Here is a 15,280-nt window from a genome sequence, read left to right as displayed (position 1 = left end):
CCTGAATTACCTCACCTAATGCCTAAGCTGACCCCTCTAAATATGACTAGAACCAAATTTTCCTATAGATAAAGAAAAATGAACTCTCATGAGACCCAACCCAATAAAGACTCATTAGCAAAAAGAGACAAATCCAAGTACTATCAATTCTACTAAGATCATCATGGCCACGACACTGAATAATATCGTGTTTGAAAAGAGCATATTGAAAAACTCATACAATTAGGGCACCTTAGGTAGTCTGTTCTAAAGTACTGAGAACCCTCATCCCGACCTAAAGTGCTAGTGGAGAAATAAATTGATATCATTAATAGTAGACCTACCTTAGGTGGTACATTTTCTTATGTTATAAGTCTTATGCCTGAGCTACTATTGAAAAACATTCAATGATGAAAGGTGATCTGAAGATAACTTTTAAGGTGGAAGAGGCATAATAGCTCGACTTAAATTATGATAATGCCTTGGTGGTCTTTACGAGGGTGATTAATGTTTAAGTGAAAAGGGTCATGATCTAGTCTTACCGACATTTGTTACTTTAATGTTTTCTAAAAACTTGGGCTATCAATTAATGACCTTACTTCAATGACTTCTTTACTGATGGGGTTTATTGGCAACTCCATCTCCTCTCTAGTGCACGTCATATTTAGAGATGAGTGCTACTCCAAAATAATATTGACTAAGTTCATGATGATGAATATTCCCTCAACATACGATGCGATTATAGGTTGACTCACATTAAATAAACTGAGGGCGATGGTGTTAACTTACCAAATGGTGATAAAAGTTCCCAAGAAGAGCTAACATCAGAAAGTCGAGAAGCAACCCAAAAGAGTCGAGCATATCTACTTGACAATGGTATCTCTACCAAAGAAAGCTAGACTTGAGGCACCACCTATGGACCCTTTAATCATTGCTAAGTTCATCCCACATCTCAAGTCGATGGAGTCATTGATTGAAGCGCCCCTAGAGAAAGCCCGACTTGATCGAACTATCATGGTCGGAGCAATCCTTCCTGAGGAGAGGAAGGTGCAACTCAATAATTTCCTCCAGAAGAATACTAAAGTGTTCATATGGTTGTCAAGGAGCATACCAGGAATCAACCCCAATGTATGTCAATGTCACCTAAATATTTCTCTCGATGAGCAACCACTGAAGCAAAGGCCTCGTAAGCTTGCACCTGATCATTAGCGAGCAATTAGTTAGGAGCATAATTCATTACCTAAGTATAGTGCCCCTAATGACTCGCCAACATTGTACTTATTAGAAAATCTAATGACAACAGGAGAATGTATATTGACTATATTGATCTTAATAAAGCATGCTCAAAAGATAGCTGTCCCATTCATCCGATTTTTTAATTGGTTGATGCTTCATTTGGTCATGAGCTTTTTACTTTTATAAATATACTCTTAGAGTATAACCAAATTATAATGATGTCGGGGGATCGAAAAAATATCTCTTTGGATCGAGGCACATATTGCATACAAGTTATATCGGGTTAAAAAAATATGAGAGTAATATACCAAAGGATGATAAACAAAATGTTCAAGCATCAGATCGAGAGAAATGTGAAAGTTTATATGGATGACTTGATAGTGAAGAGCTAGATGACCAACTTATATCTAGTGAACTTGGTTGAAACTTGTTAAATTTTGAAAAAGTTCAACATACGTCAGTAAGAGAGGTTCAATATTTAATAGATTGGCTAACAACACTAAGTCAATTCTTATCTCGATCCGATGAAAAATGTCTACCTTTCTTTCAAGTATTGAAGAACATGAAAGATTTTTAATGGATCAAAGAGTGTCAAGATGTATCTAAGAAGTTGGAGGTTAACCTTGCCAAGGTTTTAGGTCTCTATCTCACTACCACCCATGTAGCTATCAAGTAATTTCTTTTCTTTCTCTAAATATTAAAGTAAAATATTTTTTGGTCATCTCTCCCTAGTTTCTTTCCTCAGGCCTGTTTACTACAGTAGTTCATAATGAAGAGAGTTTCCTCATTTTAGGTACAATTTACTCACATCAGCTTAACTTGTGTGTTTCAGGAATTAACCACAATTCTGAATTTTTCATATATTAGCTTCAGCCATGTTTATGTAAGGTAAAGATTGATCTGAGTCATATTGTCTTTTGAAGCAAGGACCAAGTTATGTTTCTTTGTGCTCTTCAATTCCCTTCTCACCTCTTTTTTAATCCTAAATCTAATGTTTTGCTACAAGACAGGGTTCATACTTCTTTCTACAACAACATCACTAGATTCTGTATCAAACTTCAGGAGCTTGAACCTAAAATGCTTCTTGAGAAGTAACATCAAGCAAAACTGAGACATTATGATAGATAGGTGGATAAATACAAATATTTTAATATAATCATATCATGTGGATCAATTTGATTCAATTTTCCTGACTAATTTCATGTACAAACCATCATATGATTGTTGTGGGAAGAGTATCGTCGATCGTAAATCAATTCGATTCGGTCCAGATCCGAAGATGCGAGGGTGTTTGAGGAACCCGTATGATAGTCTTGCGAGGACGGGACACTAACATGTCCAAGGTAGCTTTGAGAAGATCTTCGAGTGGCTTTCAAGACCTCGAGGTTAGGCCAAGATGGAATCCAACTCGTTGGTGGGCTCCTGCATAAAGATTGGCATCAGAGGGAGTTTCTCAAATCGATCCCTCCAACGTTCAAATTAGCTTTTTACATGTTATGTAGTGTAAAGTGAATTTTTTAGATAGATGTTCGATTTTTGTACCTAATCAATCGAGGGGATCACTTGTAACAATCGTAACACTCTCCTCCTAGCGTTTAGTCCAAAGGGGGTGATAGACTTGAACGTTTCCTCATTCATCTGTAAAGGTTATAACGCCCTCCTTCTAGCATTTCATCTACGAGGGCGATATGCCTGAATAGCCTCCCGTGGACTATTATCTATGGAAGCCAATCGAGAGGGGGGGTGCACAAGCTTGAACAATCTCCCGTGGATAGTTGACCATAGAGGCTAATAGGACTAGTCTGATTAACCCGTGGACTATTATCCACAGGGCTGATGTGTAATAATTGCCTCCATGTCATTTTTTCATGAGGATGACTCGGTCCTCATCTTTCACATTAGCACTTATGTAGTGATCAATTGGTGAGTTGAGATTTATTGTCAGAATATCCCCTATCAATGATTTAAATAATTATAATGATATATTTTTAGTCCAAAGCCATTTTATTAGGTAGCCGATATCTAGGAAATAAAATTAAGAATCTTTAAAATATATTTAAAATAATAATTAAAAAATATTTCTCATCAAGAATGGTATTCTTTAAAATTTCAAATTAAGAGAAGAGTTTTCTATATTACATTTTTTTCTATTAACAAATATGCAGCAAAATTTTTTGACTTATAAAAATAAAAAATAATAAAAGACAATGATGCAATTTAACCGTTGGGTTACGATCAACTCAATTTCGAGCAGTGATGAGAACGGAAGCTCCGGACTCGAGAGACTTGGGATTAACTCGTTCGAGGAAGAGCCACCGAGTCCGAGGCTATAAGTATCGGAAGGTTGAGGGGCGTCCAGATTGGAAGCTTCTCGCTCTCCTTTCGCGCGCGCTGTGATTTCAAAATTCGAGAAGCCAAGATGATCGACCTCAAGTTAATAGATCTCTCCTATCCTCCTCTCCTTCCTCTTCTTGGTTTCTGATCCGTCGAGGGATGCCAATCTCTTTGAATCGCTGTCTGATGGCTCCCAGATTCGAAGAGCAAGGCCAGCTGCAGCTGCTGGAGCGGGAGGAAGACGAGGAAGATGATTGCTTCGAGCCCATCGACAAACGTAAGTATCTCTCGGCTCGTCGTCTCGCATTTGTTTTTTTCTGTCATAGGTTCGCTTCTGTTTCGCTTCTCATGAACCTGTTCAGGGTTTTGATTTCAGATCATATGCTCCGGTCTTGATGCTAATAGATTGGATAATTAAGGGGTTATATCCGATTGATATTTCACGTTTGATCGTTCGATCTGATCTCCTTATAAGTCGATCCAAGTTTATAAGACGGTTTGCTCTTAGATCTATGGAATCTGGGATTAGTTCTTTAGGAATTTCTCGCTTTCTCGATCCATGGGATCGCTGCAGTAATTGTGCAAGGCATCAACGCGGGCGACATCAAGAAGCTGCAGGACGCAGGAATCTACACCTGCAACGGCCTCATGATGCACACCAAGAAGGTTTGTTCTCCTCTTCGTGCTAGGTATCCAAAGGATCCTTGGAGACACCGAGCAAACCTATCACTATCAGTTTTGTGGGTCTTGACCTTTCGCAGAGCTTGACGGGAATCAAGGGATTATCCGAAGCCAAGGTAGATAAGATCTGCGAGGCCGCCGAGAAGCTCGTGGTAAGAAGCTCCCATCCTTCGATCCAACATTTGTTCAATCTTTGTAACTTGCGGCGTTCTTCTGATACATTTGATCTGCATTTTGTTCCTCTGCTTTCACGGTCGCAGAACATGGGATACGTTACCGGGAGCGATCTGCTTCTCAGGGTAAGATATGTTACGATCCGTTGGATGAAGATATAACGGCTTTGATCTCGTGCTGATATTTCGTCCCCCTCCCTTTCCTCATTACTTCTCTCTTTTTACCAGAGGAAGGCGGTGGTTCGAATTACGACGGGGAGCCAAGCTTTGGATGAACTACTTGGCGGTAAGATTCAAAAACAAAATCCTTTTCAAAAAAAAAAATCAGAGCCATTTGATCAATATCGAACGGTTACTGTAGGATCGTAGACCTTCCGAATGTTAATCTAAACACATAATCCATTCGAAATCAAATAGGTGGGATCGAGACGCTTTCAATAACAGAGGCATTTGGAGAATTCCGGTCAGAAAATTCTCAGTCTAATGCTTAATTATTTTTTAAAATTAATTATATTAGACTCGAATTGTGATCGTTTATCGACGATCCAACAGATCGGGGAAAACTCAGTTGGCTCATACCCTCTGCGTCTCCACACAGGTGCGCGAAAAGCAATTATTTGTAATGATTGAGATAATAAGATCTATGAACCCACTCGTGTTTGTATTCCACAGCTACCCATCCAAATGCACGGCGGAAACGGGAAGGTCGCCTACATTGATACCGAGGGGACATTGTATCCTTATCTTGTAGGATAATAATTTTGTGATGAATTATAAATTTTTACATATAAATTTAGCCTTAATGGATTTCAAGCCGTCCAGATCGGATCGTTCCCATCGCGGAGAGATTTGGAATGGATGCGGGTGCCGTTCTCGACAATGTAAGGCTATGTACCTTTACTATTTATCCTCAAAATTATTTTGAAAACCTTGATGATAAGTAAAAGATAATTAATCTTTATTTGTTCTTGTTATAAACGTTGTGTGTCTGCGGAAGAGAAGATTATATACGCGCGTGCCTATACTTACGAGCATCAGTACAACTTGCTCTTGGGCTTGGCCGCAAAAATGTCCGAAGAGCCTTTCAGGCTCCTGGTCCGTCCTTTCTCTTTCTGGCTCTTAATTATGCTGTGTTTAGATCACAATTCCATATTTTTAGCGTGATTGCATGCAGATCGTCGATTCTGTGATCGCGCTGTTCCGCGTCGACTTCAGCGGGCGCGGCGAGCTCGCGGAGCGCCAGGTATGTCTCTGTCTTAGTCGCAATTTTTCTCCGTAATGTTGCATTTTACTAAAATCTGCACCTTCAGCAAAAATTGGCGCAAATGCTCTCTCGCCTCATTAAGATCGCCGAGGAGTTCAACGTCGCGGTTTACATAACGAACCAAGGTAAATTTATGGACCTCGACCTCATGATGGACCAATGGTCGGTCCGAGGAAGCTCGCACTTGTTAATAATAGCATATGCTTTAGTCGCCTTTTTTATATCTCATCTCGCATCATATAAACTGAACTTGTGTGAAATTATAGTTTTGTGAAGTGTATTTTTCTGTGCGGTAGTGATTGCGGATCCTGGAGGAGGGATGTTCATATCGGATCCTAAGAAGCCAGCGGGAGGGCACGTGCTGGCCCACTCAGCTACCATCAGGCTGATGTTGAGGAAAGGCAAAGGCGAGCAGCGCGTCTGCAAGATCTATGACGCTCCCAACCTTCCCGAAGCCGAAGCCATATCCTTGAATTCCAGCCATATATATATATATATATATATATATATATATATATATATATATATATATATATATATATATATATATATTATTTTTGTCATTTTTATTCTGGTAGAAATCATAGGTAGTCCTATATCAGCGATTAGATAAAAAAGAAAAGACAGCAGATAATTAATTTTTTTAGCTTGCTATCGAAGGAAAAAATGGAACTGGTTATAGTTGAACCTTGACCAAGGGGATCACGTTTTCCAGATAACCCCAGGAGGCATCACAGACGTGAAGGATTGATGACACTCAAAACTATGTTTCTTTCCTAATCTTACAGGTTACATAAAGAAATAGCATTTTACTCTCTTGTAGCGTTTTGACGTATCAATTCTCTATAGTGAGGCAATAGGCGAAAAGTTTCCATTGTAGTTACTATCTTTTATAAAGTCTGTTGGTAGATCTTTCTACGAAAAGATTAGCATGTATATGTATGGTTGAGGCCTAGACACGTTGCTCATCATAGCTTCTGATTTCTCAATCTAATCCATTTCATAGCATCATTAACCATCCAAAGAAGCTGGGACCGATCCTTGTGGTATTCTTCGTGATTGATTCCTCTGGTCTTGATGTACTTCCCCAACTATTATATTGATGAACTTGCATGACATAAGTTGACAAAAAATATGCTATGACCAACACGTACAATCTACAAAATGAACAGTCCCAGATCATTTTTATCATCGTCCCTTACAATTTAATTTTATATGCATTGGTTGTCACCTATAGGGTGCATGCGACAAAAGATGCCTCCCGGCTGGAAGTGAACACAACCAAGGCCCAAATGCGGGACGCGGGGGTAATATTGAGCATCTGTAGATTGATTTTTGTCATCCATTTGGAGGCACGTTGTAAGATATATTAAGTGAATACTCTTATAATATTAGGATTAAAAGAGTTAGATTATATATTTATATATATATATGTATATATACATATATAATATGATCCATGACCTAAAAATTTAAATTTTTAAGATGAATTGATATCAAACTTGATGTATTTTAACACCATGAGAAGACAAGACAAATAGGATAAAAAAATGAAGCAGTCCATCACCAAGGAGACTAATCTGGGCCAGTGCAGGCCAGTATGTTTCCCCTCACCACCTGCTATAACGGAGGCCCAAATTCAATGGCCAACGCAGGGGTTCTTACGACCTTCTTCGATCAGATTCTATGAGAGCGAAAGCCCGAGCGAGGGCGGCCCCTCCGCTCCTCTCCGCCTCTACTTACGATCCCCTCTCCCTTCGCCACTCGTATCTTGTGGCCGCGGAGAGACACGAGGAGACCCTTCTTTCCTTCTCCTCCTCCTCCTCTGGCCTCTTTGCGAAGCCATCGCTCTAGCGTACGATAGAGGTAGTTTGTCCTAGTCGATCATATATTGCTTGGTTATTGGATAATTTTGTGAGTTAACTGGTCTTTTATTTAAATCCTGTGCTAAATTTTGCCACCGATGATAAATAGAATAATGACGTTATTCTATTTTTCTTGAATCACTTTTGCGTGCATATTGTTGGCATAACAAATGTGATTGTTAATGTTGATACAGTCCATTCTTCTAGTTTTTTCGTTGGACTGTACTTCGAGCATATGCTGTTTGGAGTTAGGATTGTAATTTACGATTCGAATAATACAACTTTTCATATTGTTCACTTCAGATTTTGATTATTATTTAAAAAAAAAAGAATTTGTATACACGGAATCTGTCATGGGAGATTACTCATTGGATGTCACTGCTATGACTTGATTTGGACTTGTTCTATTAAATAGAGATTAGAAGTAGTTGAAATTGTTGTGAAATTCTTTGTTGCCTGAAGCTACCATTACGAGAATAAGCAAACTTTAATTGACTATTATTTACTCGATTCTTGTGTCTCGGTCGTTAGACATAAGTAAGGAATGTGTTTGTTCACCGCTGAGTAATGGTAATCCTTGGTTCTTCACATGTTTTGATTCTGAATATACATAATGTTACTTAAGCTGTACAATGGCATTGTATTAGACAAGGGCATCCCACTTGGCTGACACTTATGTTTCTGCATCCATCTATTCTTCGTCACTGTTGGGCGAATCTCCATTAACTGTAGAGATTGCATGAATATTCCTCGAGTTAATAGTGTCACAAAAAGATTCTTTATGTTTATCCTTTTCTGTATAATGTGCAATTTATCGAATAACTTAACATTATCAAATGTAGAGCCTGTAAGTACTCATTGCATGAGTCATGGTCTATACCATTTTTTTTGCTTGTAGATGAGAGGAGCTATGTGCTAGTGAAACAGTCTTTTCTTATCAGGAAATTATATATTTATATATTCTGGTTCGGATCTTGAAAAGACAAATCTCCTTCTGCCTATGAAGCAATGCTGACAGTACATCATGCGGGAGCCATTCAAAATTTTTGGATTGATGGAGAAAGAAAGACATATGTGCCAGCATGTTCAGACAGCAGTCGGCATGCTTATAACATGAAAGGCTTTCTAGCCTTCCGGCATTGTTTGGAGAGACCATGTATACAAAATCTTTGGATGTCTCCTAACTTAAAGTCTCACTATAGCAGACTAAGAAACCATCACCTCTGGAGAACCTCAAAAGATGGAACCAGAAAAAACTGGCTGGTATTATATCCTTTAGTGAATATATGTTCTGTTCTTCTCTAGAATGCCATTGTGCAACCGAAATGGCATTTCTGAAGTAATTAAATGTTCTTTTGTACTTACATGTTTCTAGTTCTTTGTAGTGTCATTGGGATAGTAATGCATCATCTGATCACGATTATCGTTCATCACGCAATATAGCCATAAGCCTGTTGAAACGGTACAGAATTGTAATTGATCGTGGTGGAGGAGACAACCTTAAAGTATTTTCTCTCCCCCCAAGCATTGCATACCATATGTGAAATAATTTTCTTAATGGATATTTCCATTTTTCCAACTGATACATTCATTGGAATCTTATCAGGAGTTTATCAGTGCTGGGGTGAATGCATATGCTCTTGGTTGTACTGATGAGGGTCTAAGAAAAGAACTTATTAGAATGAAGGATTCTGGTGCTGAGATTGAAGGACTTCAAAGTCATAGTGGAGGAACCACTTTGAAGTTTGAAATTCTCACTGAGGAGGCGAGATCTCATGCACAAATATATTACTTGTTGCATTTTCTTCATCTTTGAAGTCGTTTTATGTATATAACCATCCTTCTGTCAATATCCTGCCAAATATATTTGTTATCTCTAATTGTTGAACTATCTTGGTATTTTCACTTTAAGCTATTTGACACCAGTAAGACAACATGTTTATTTGCCTTGGTAAACACTAGCAAAGTATAGTTTGTTTCACTGGAATATTAGTTGTTATATATTTGCTTCTATGGACCTCCCAAGTAGTAAATACGTGCACTTGATATGCTAGAACTGAGCTAAAGTATGTGTTGTATATATCATGGTCATAAAACTGTAAGTACGCTAAAGCATTTTTGACCATTATGCTAGAACTGAGCTAAAGTATGTGTCGTATATATCATTATATAGTTCGCATATTAGGTAATGTCCTAAACAAAAGAAGAAATAAAAGAAACTTCACTACATTGACAAAATGGTGGATATATGTTCTAGATAATGAAAGTTAAAAACATGGAAACAGTTATACTAGACTTAATTGGTTGTTTAGAGAGTTGAAATATGATGCAATTCAGAAATAGAATGGAGATGACTATAGAAATTGAAAACGCAATGTGAAAGTCATTGACTAGTCATGTTTTTTCTTTCGAAAAAAGAAACTGATAGTATTAAGATAAGTAATGGCTATAGTCTGTGCCCTGGAGATCAGCACACAAAAAATTGGAGAAGGTTAAAAAATATCTGTAAATACATGAGATACCATTACATCTGTAAATGTGTTCATATGGTAAAAAATATCTTGCACAAGGTTGGCAGTAATCCATGGTGAGACAAATTCCTTTTTCAAAATTTGGATAGCAACCTCAGCATCCATTTCTATTTATAATTTCTGCACCCCCTCTCGAGCAGCACTCCTTAGCCCTTCCGATATAGCATTTAACTCAGAATAAAGGCTGTCTTTCCTCGTACAAAGCCTCCCAACTGCAAGAATACATTGCCCATAATCAGTTCTAAGTAGAAAGCCAATTCCCCCGCGCCCCCCCCCCTCCTCGATTGCTTAGACAAGGAGCCATCCAAGTTGAGCTTGTACCAGCCAGGAGGAGGGGGGGGGGACTCCGTCGAACCAGGATCTGATTGATCGAGTTATTGATCCCCTCAGACATCTCTCCAAGTATAGCAAAGAAAGCAAGAGCTTTGAGAAAGATCCCCAAAGGGGTGCCTTTCTTGGATTGGAATATAATTTCATTCTGGGCCTTCCACATTAACCAAAAAGTGTATACAATTGAAGCAGCCAGATGTTCTTTACTGTGAGATATGGACAAAATACTCAGAAAAAGGCATATATAAGTTTACAAAATTAGAGAAATATCGATTAGTGGTTTAGGTAATATTTGAATTTTGAACCATACAATTTGTAAATTAAATTAGTGCTTTAACATGATATAGTTATTTTTCTAAATTTTCAGTGAACTGCTTAAAGATTATTGGTTATGGAGTTAGAATATAATAATATGATTGGGGGAAATTGAAAGAAATGTTACAAAACAATGTGGAGTTTATAGGGCACGATGACATCTTTATTGAGGCTTGGAAGAGTTGCAGAGATTAGGTTGCACCAAAATATGAAAATCAAATAAGTACCGAAGGTTAGCTCAATTCTTAGTAATAATGAATAAAAAGTTCAAACCATCAGATAGTTTAACTAATGAATTATCATGAAACTTTAGGAGAGGGCAATTGAATCGAGATTAGAATAAAAAGCAAGCATCTTTGGAAATTAGTTTAGTATTTATACTATAAAGATAATTCATACAAATTATTTCCTTATTGACCTATTAATGAAGAATTTAGAGAGGAGAAAAAAGGCATGCATATTGGTTTTTATTGACTCATGAAACACTTACAATAAAATTTCTAAAAAAATGCTGTAATTTAGGAAAATAATAGGCTTCTAATAGTTATACCTTATAAGACATCTGAATAAGCGTAGCCACTAGTTTAGTACAAGAAGAGAGTCCAGAGAGGCAATTATGATTTCTCAAGGACTGACATATTTTGTAATAGATGAATTTACTCGGCAGATGAAGTATGAATTTTCATGGTGTATTGGATTAACATGATATTGTTGTGAGTGATGCTAGCGAAGTTAGTTTAAGTTTTAAACCTGAATCGTGGAGACAAGTTTAAAATTAGATATTTTGAATTAAGTAGACCAAATATATAATATGCAACTTTAGCAGAACAAGAAGACAATTCAAGGTAGAATTGAGAGATGAGAAGGTCCAAAATGCAGAAGTTTTAGACACCCTGGATGAGCTTGCGAATAGGATCTAAAGAAGGGCATTCTGACTGTTGTATGGCTGTTAGATCTAAAGAAAAATTTATAATACTGGTATAAGTCAGTACGCTTTATGGCCTAAGATGTTTAGGGAATATTTTATCTAAAAAAATTCATTTTTGCTGAAATGAGGATGGTGAGATGAATTATGAGTTTATTTTAAAAGACAGAATAAGGAATGTTTGCATACATGAAAAACTAAAGGAAATGACAAGTAAAAACAAAATGATGAAAATTTTGAAGATGTCTTGGACGTTTCTGAAGGGAATCTGCAACTGTACTTTGGCAAGGAGAGTTATTCAGATTAATAGTCCGAGGAGAGACAAAGGAAGACCAAGCAGTCTTTCATAAATACAATTTCAAGGACTTTGATTGCCCTTAGTTTGACTAGTGTAACTCTCTCGGTAGAGATCAATAGCTTATCAATGTTGTTGTCATCATCATTATAGTAGGTGATGGCCTAAAAATAAGCTGGCTTCATTCTTTTTTATTAGCCATTTATAGTGTGTGACAAAATTTTAAGAATTTTAATTTTCACGTTAATTGTTTGATATAGGTCAATGAGTGCATTTTATGGTTGAGTATTGTATTTATCACGATCCTGTGCACGCCACAACCCACAGTTGTCAGGTGGTCATCTACGCCGCCAGTGTCAGCTGAAACCATGCATCAATGGAAAGGATTTTGTGCTATCATTGCAAATGCTTATTATACAAGGGGAATGGCATGGTGAGTATTTGACAAGATCTATTCTATTTTTTTTCTTCATCTTCTTCTATAACATACTGTCAACATAATAATCAAATAAAAAAGAGGCTTTTTTAAAGATACAGTTCATCATTGTACTAACATTGCATTACCAGAGGGTCTCAATGTTAATTAGTTTTCTTTTGGTCAATTACAAAATAGACGACATAAAGCTTTTTCTCAATATTATCCTTGAATGTCATATGAACACCCGTATATGCTAATACTAAATAATTAGTTTTCATATAATCATCCTGACACTATTATGTTTGATAAAATGCCTATAGAATGGGATCATTCTTGTTAATGCTTTATGTCATTTAATGAATTTTGTGTCTTTAACGTCACCTGAAAGTATGTAAATTGAGTTGTGTTGATCTGTGTTTTACGTTTTTATTTTTATATGCTAGCACAGGTTACCAGTGAAGACTTTGCAGCTAGAACAAATGGCGGTAATGGGCAGTTCTGAGGAACCATCTGTTGTAGCAAGTCGGATGAGATTAGTTTTCAGCACGCTAGAGGTCTGTGGATGCTCTTCAACTTCTGTCCCAGATCAGTGTTTTATCATTGCCACTCTAATGCACATTATAGTGTTGTGAATACTATGCATCTGTTGGTGTTAGAAACACATGTAATCAAACCAACAAATTTCCTTCATCGCTTGTCTGGCTTTGATTACTTGAGGATCTGGAAAATTGTGATTTAAATTTTCTGATGCCATCATTTTGGTTTCTGCAGGTAGTCAGTCCTCAGTGGCCACGAGTTTGACTTAGGTGCTGTTTGTTTTGTTACCCAAGTTTCACCGATACTCCATGATGGTAATCTTCTCGGTGACATGTCAACTCAATTCCCAGTGAAATTTTCTTAATGATAGTTCATTCAATTTCAAAATCTTTCGTAGGTATCAAATCGGATGTGACATTGATCGGAAGGTTTCCATTATAAGTTTCTGTCTGGGACATAGAGCTTCCAAATAATACATGTAAATTTCACATGCTATTGGATGGTGTCAATGTACAGAAAGTTTATGCAATTGAACTCCCTATGTGCAGATCCTGTATCAGTTCTCAGTTATTCACAGTAGCAGTTCTCACCCATTTTCCATGCTGTGATTAGTCTGATGATAGTCTTGTATTTAGATTTGGTAAATTGTAGGTTTGCGATTCCTGATGTTGGATCATATGAGTGAGTACACATTCTCTGGATCTAGTTTGGTATCATATTCCAGGCTGGAAGTAGCTTTTTTCATTCATCTGGGCACATTCCAGTTTGACATCATATCTGCTTTGGACTCAGCTCTGGGTTTGCAGCTTCTGCCTCCTTTTCCTCTTATCTATTTTTCATGTCATATCTTCATGTACTGGGCCGATCATTTTCAGTCTCCTCCAAGTACGCAGAAACATGTTTTAGTCGATTTCTCTCTCCAAATAGGGGTTTGAAGATTGATCAGTTAAATGCTAAGTTGATACAGTGTGTTTTAGAATGCAGGAAAACAAGACTCGAGAAAAGAGGTTGCTCAGGGTTTAAAGATTTATATGGACAAACTTCCATAGTCATGGAATTGCAAACTGGTTGATTGGCTGGCTGTAAAAAGAAAATTATTTGTGAATAGGATGGATGCCTGGAAATCTCTCTTTTTATTCTACTTATATTTGATAAAATTCTTTTATTGTTATGAACAAACTGATCATCATCATTGATATTAAAGATATTCCTATGTTTTTTATATGACTTTATATAATGTTTTTAGCTGAATATTCTATTTATTTGGTGGTACGAATCAACCAATGACGGGATGCTGAGGCTTGGCCAGATCGATAGAAATGAATCGATAAATGAGTCACTTCCAATGATTTCATTAGTTTATGTATGCATTTAAAAATAAGGATGCACTCGGAATGCATCGATGACGAAGACTGTAGTCGCTTACTGAAGCGACCATCCTAAACAAAATGATAGCTAAGTGATATTTTAGGTGGCATGCCCAATTCGGACCATCGAATTTGGATACATACATAATCATAAATATGTATTATTTGGCACGTCCGAATCAAGATTTAATTTGTTAATATTTAAACATCTTAATCGATATATTATGGTTTCGTGACATTAAAAAAAATAATAAATAAATAATTGTGAATCATAGACATATTGGGACAACTTAAAAAGTCATATTCAATGGTAGGACTTAAATGATTATTTTGCAACTGAACTCATCGTGAAACAATAGAATCATAATTCTTTAATCGATGATAAGAGAATCAAAATTCGCTAATGAAAAATTATGTCATCCTAAATCATGATTTTGATATCGCTTGATATCATTTAATTTAAGCACAAAAAAGTCATAATACATAATATAAATCTCATGATCTGTAGTCCTAATGGTTTTGTACAAACTAAATATTAATAAAAAAAATATATTTTGATCCGAGATTTTTTTTCAATTTATTTTTTAACCTATGCAAGAGTCATCACAATTGGACCGTAAATAATTCAACATTTGTTACGTAATAAAAGTTGAGGCAATTCAGTCACATAGAATTATACTAAGCAATTCTGTGCACTGATGATGCTGGTGTTATCGTCACATTTCCACCAAATCCTGCCACCAAATTGGACAAATGAGAGAGCTCATAAGACCAATCCAAAGCTAAAAAATAGTGTGATCGCTTTCACCACATATCTAATGATAAGACCACATATATATATATATATATGTATATGTATATATATATACATACATATATATGTATATACATATATATGTATATATATATATGTATATATATATGTATGTATATGTATATATATATATATATATAGTTATATATATAACTATTTATTATAAAAAAATTAATAAATCGAATCTCAATTATTGATTATTGATTTAAGTAGCGC

The 15,280-nt window shown here is 36.5% G+C and overlaps 2 protein-coding genes across 5 annotated transcripts; both read left to right on the top strand.

Annotated features, from left to right (window-relative positions):
* Positions 1–3,614: 3,614 nt before the first annotated feature.
* Positions 3,615–6,499, top strand: LOC135589195 (meiotic recombination protein DMC1 homolog). Its single transcript, XM_065081482.1, has 14 exons — positions 3,615–3,826; positions 4,124–4,215; positions 4,311–4,382; positions 4,491–4,529; positions 4,632–4,689; positions 4,821–4,866; positions 4,956–5,001; positions 5,076–5,137; positions 5,218–5,284; positions 5,406–5,498; positions 5,578–5,646; positions 5,714–5,792; positions 5,964–6,130; positions 6,374–6,499. Exons 1-14 carry the CDS (start codon positions 3,709–3,711, stop codon positions 6,416–6,418), a joined length of 1,053 nt encoding a protein of 350 aa, XP_064937554.1. The 5' UTR covers positions 3,615–3,708; the 3' UTR covers positions 6,419–6,499.
* Positions 6,500–7,377: 878 nt separating this feature from the next.
* LOC135588354 (uncharacterized) lies at positions 7,378–13,430 on the top strand. Of its 4 annotated transcripts, none has more exons than XM_065080432.1 (8): positions 7,378–7,533; positions 8,539–8,795; positions 8,918–9,037; positions 9,139–9,297; positions 12,189–12,361; positions 12,795–12,900; positions 13,118–13,197; positions 13,281–13,430. In XM_065080432.1, the coding sequence occupies exons 2-7, from the start codon at positions 8,541–8,543 to the stop codon at positions 13,145–13,147; spliced, it is 843 nt and encodes a 280-aa protein (XP_064936504.1). In that variant the 5' UTR covers positions 7,378–7,533; positions 8,539–8,540; the 3' UTR covers positions 13,148–13,197; positions 13,281–13,430. The 4 variants fall into 4 exon arrangements, with proteins under 4 accessions (XP_064936504.1, XP_064936503.1, XP_064936502.1 ...); XM_065080431.1 differs by having other exon boundaries at positions 7,386–7,533; positions 8,474–8,795; XM_065080430.1 differs by having other exon boundaries at positions 7,387–7,533; positions 8,431–8,795.
* Positions 13,431–15,280: the final 1,850 nt, after the last annotated feature.

The sequence above is a fragment of the Musa acuminata genome, chromosome BXJ1-8, assembly GCF_036884655.1.
Source record: "Musa acuminata AAA Group cultivar baxijiao chromosome BXJ1-8, Cavendish_Baxijiao_AAA, whole genome shotgun sequence".
NCBI classification, from domain to species: Eukaryota; Viridiplantae; Streptophyta; class Magnoliopsida; order Zingiberales; family Musaceae; genus Musa; species Musa acuminata.
Note: the sequence above shows the minus strand (reverse complement) of the source record. Positions and strands in the feature narration are given on the sequence as shown.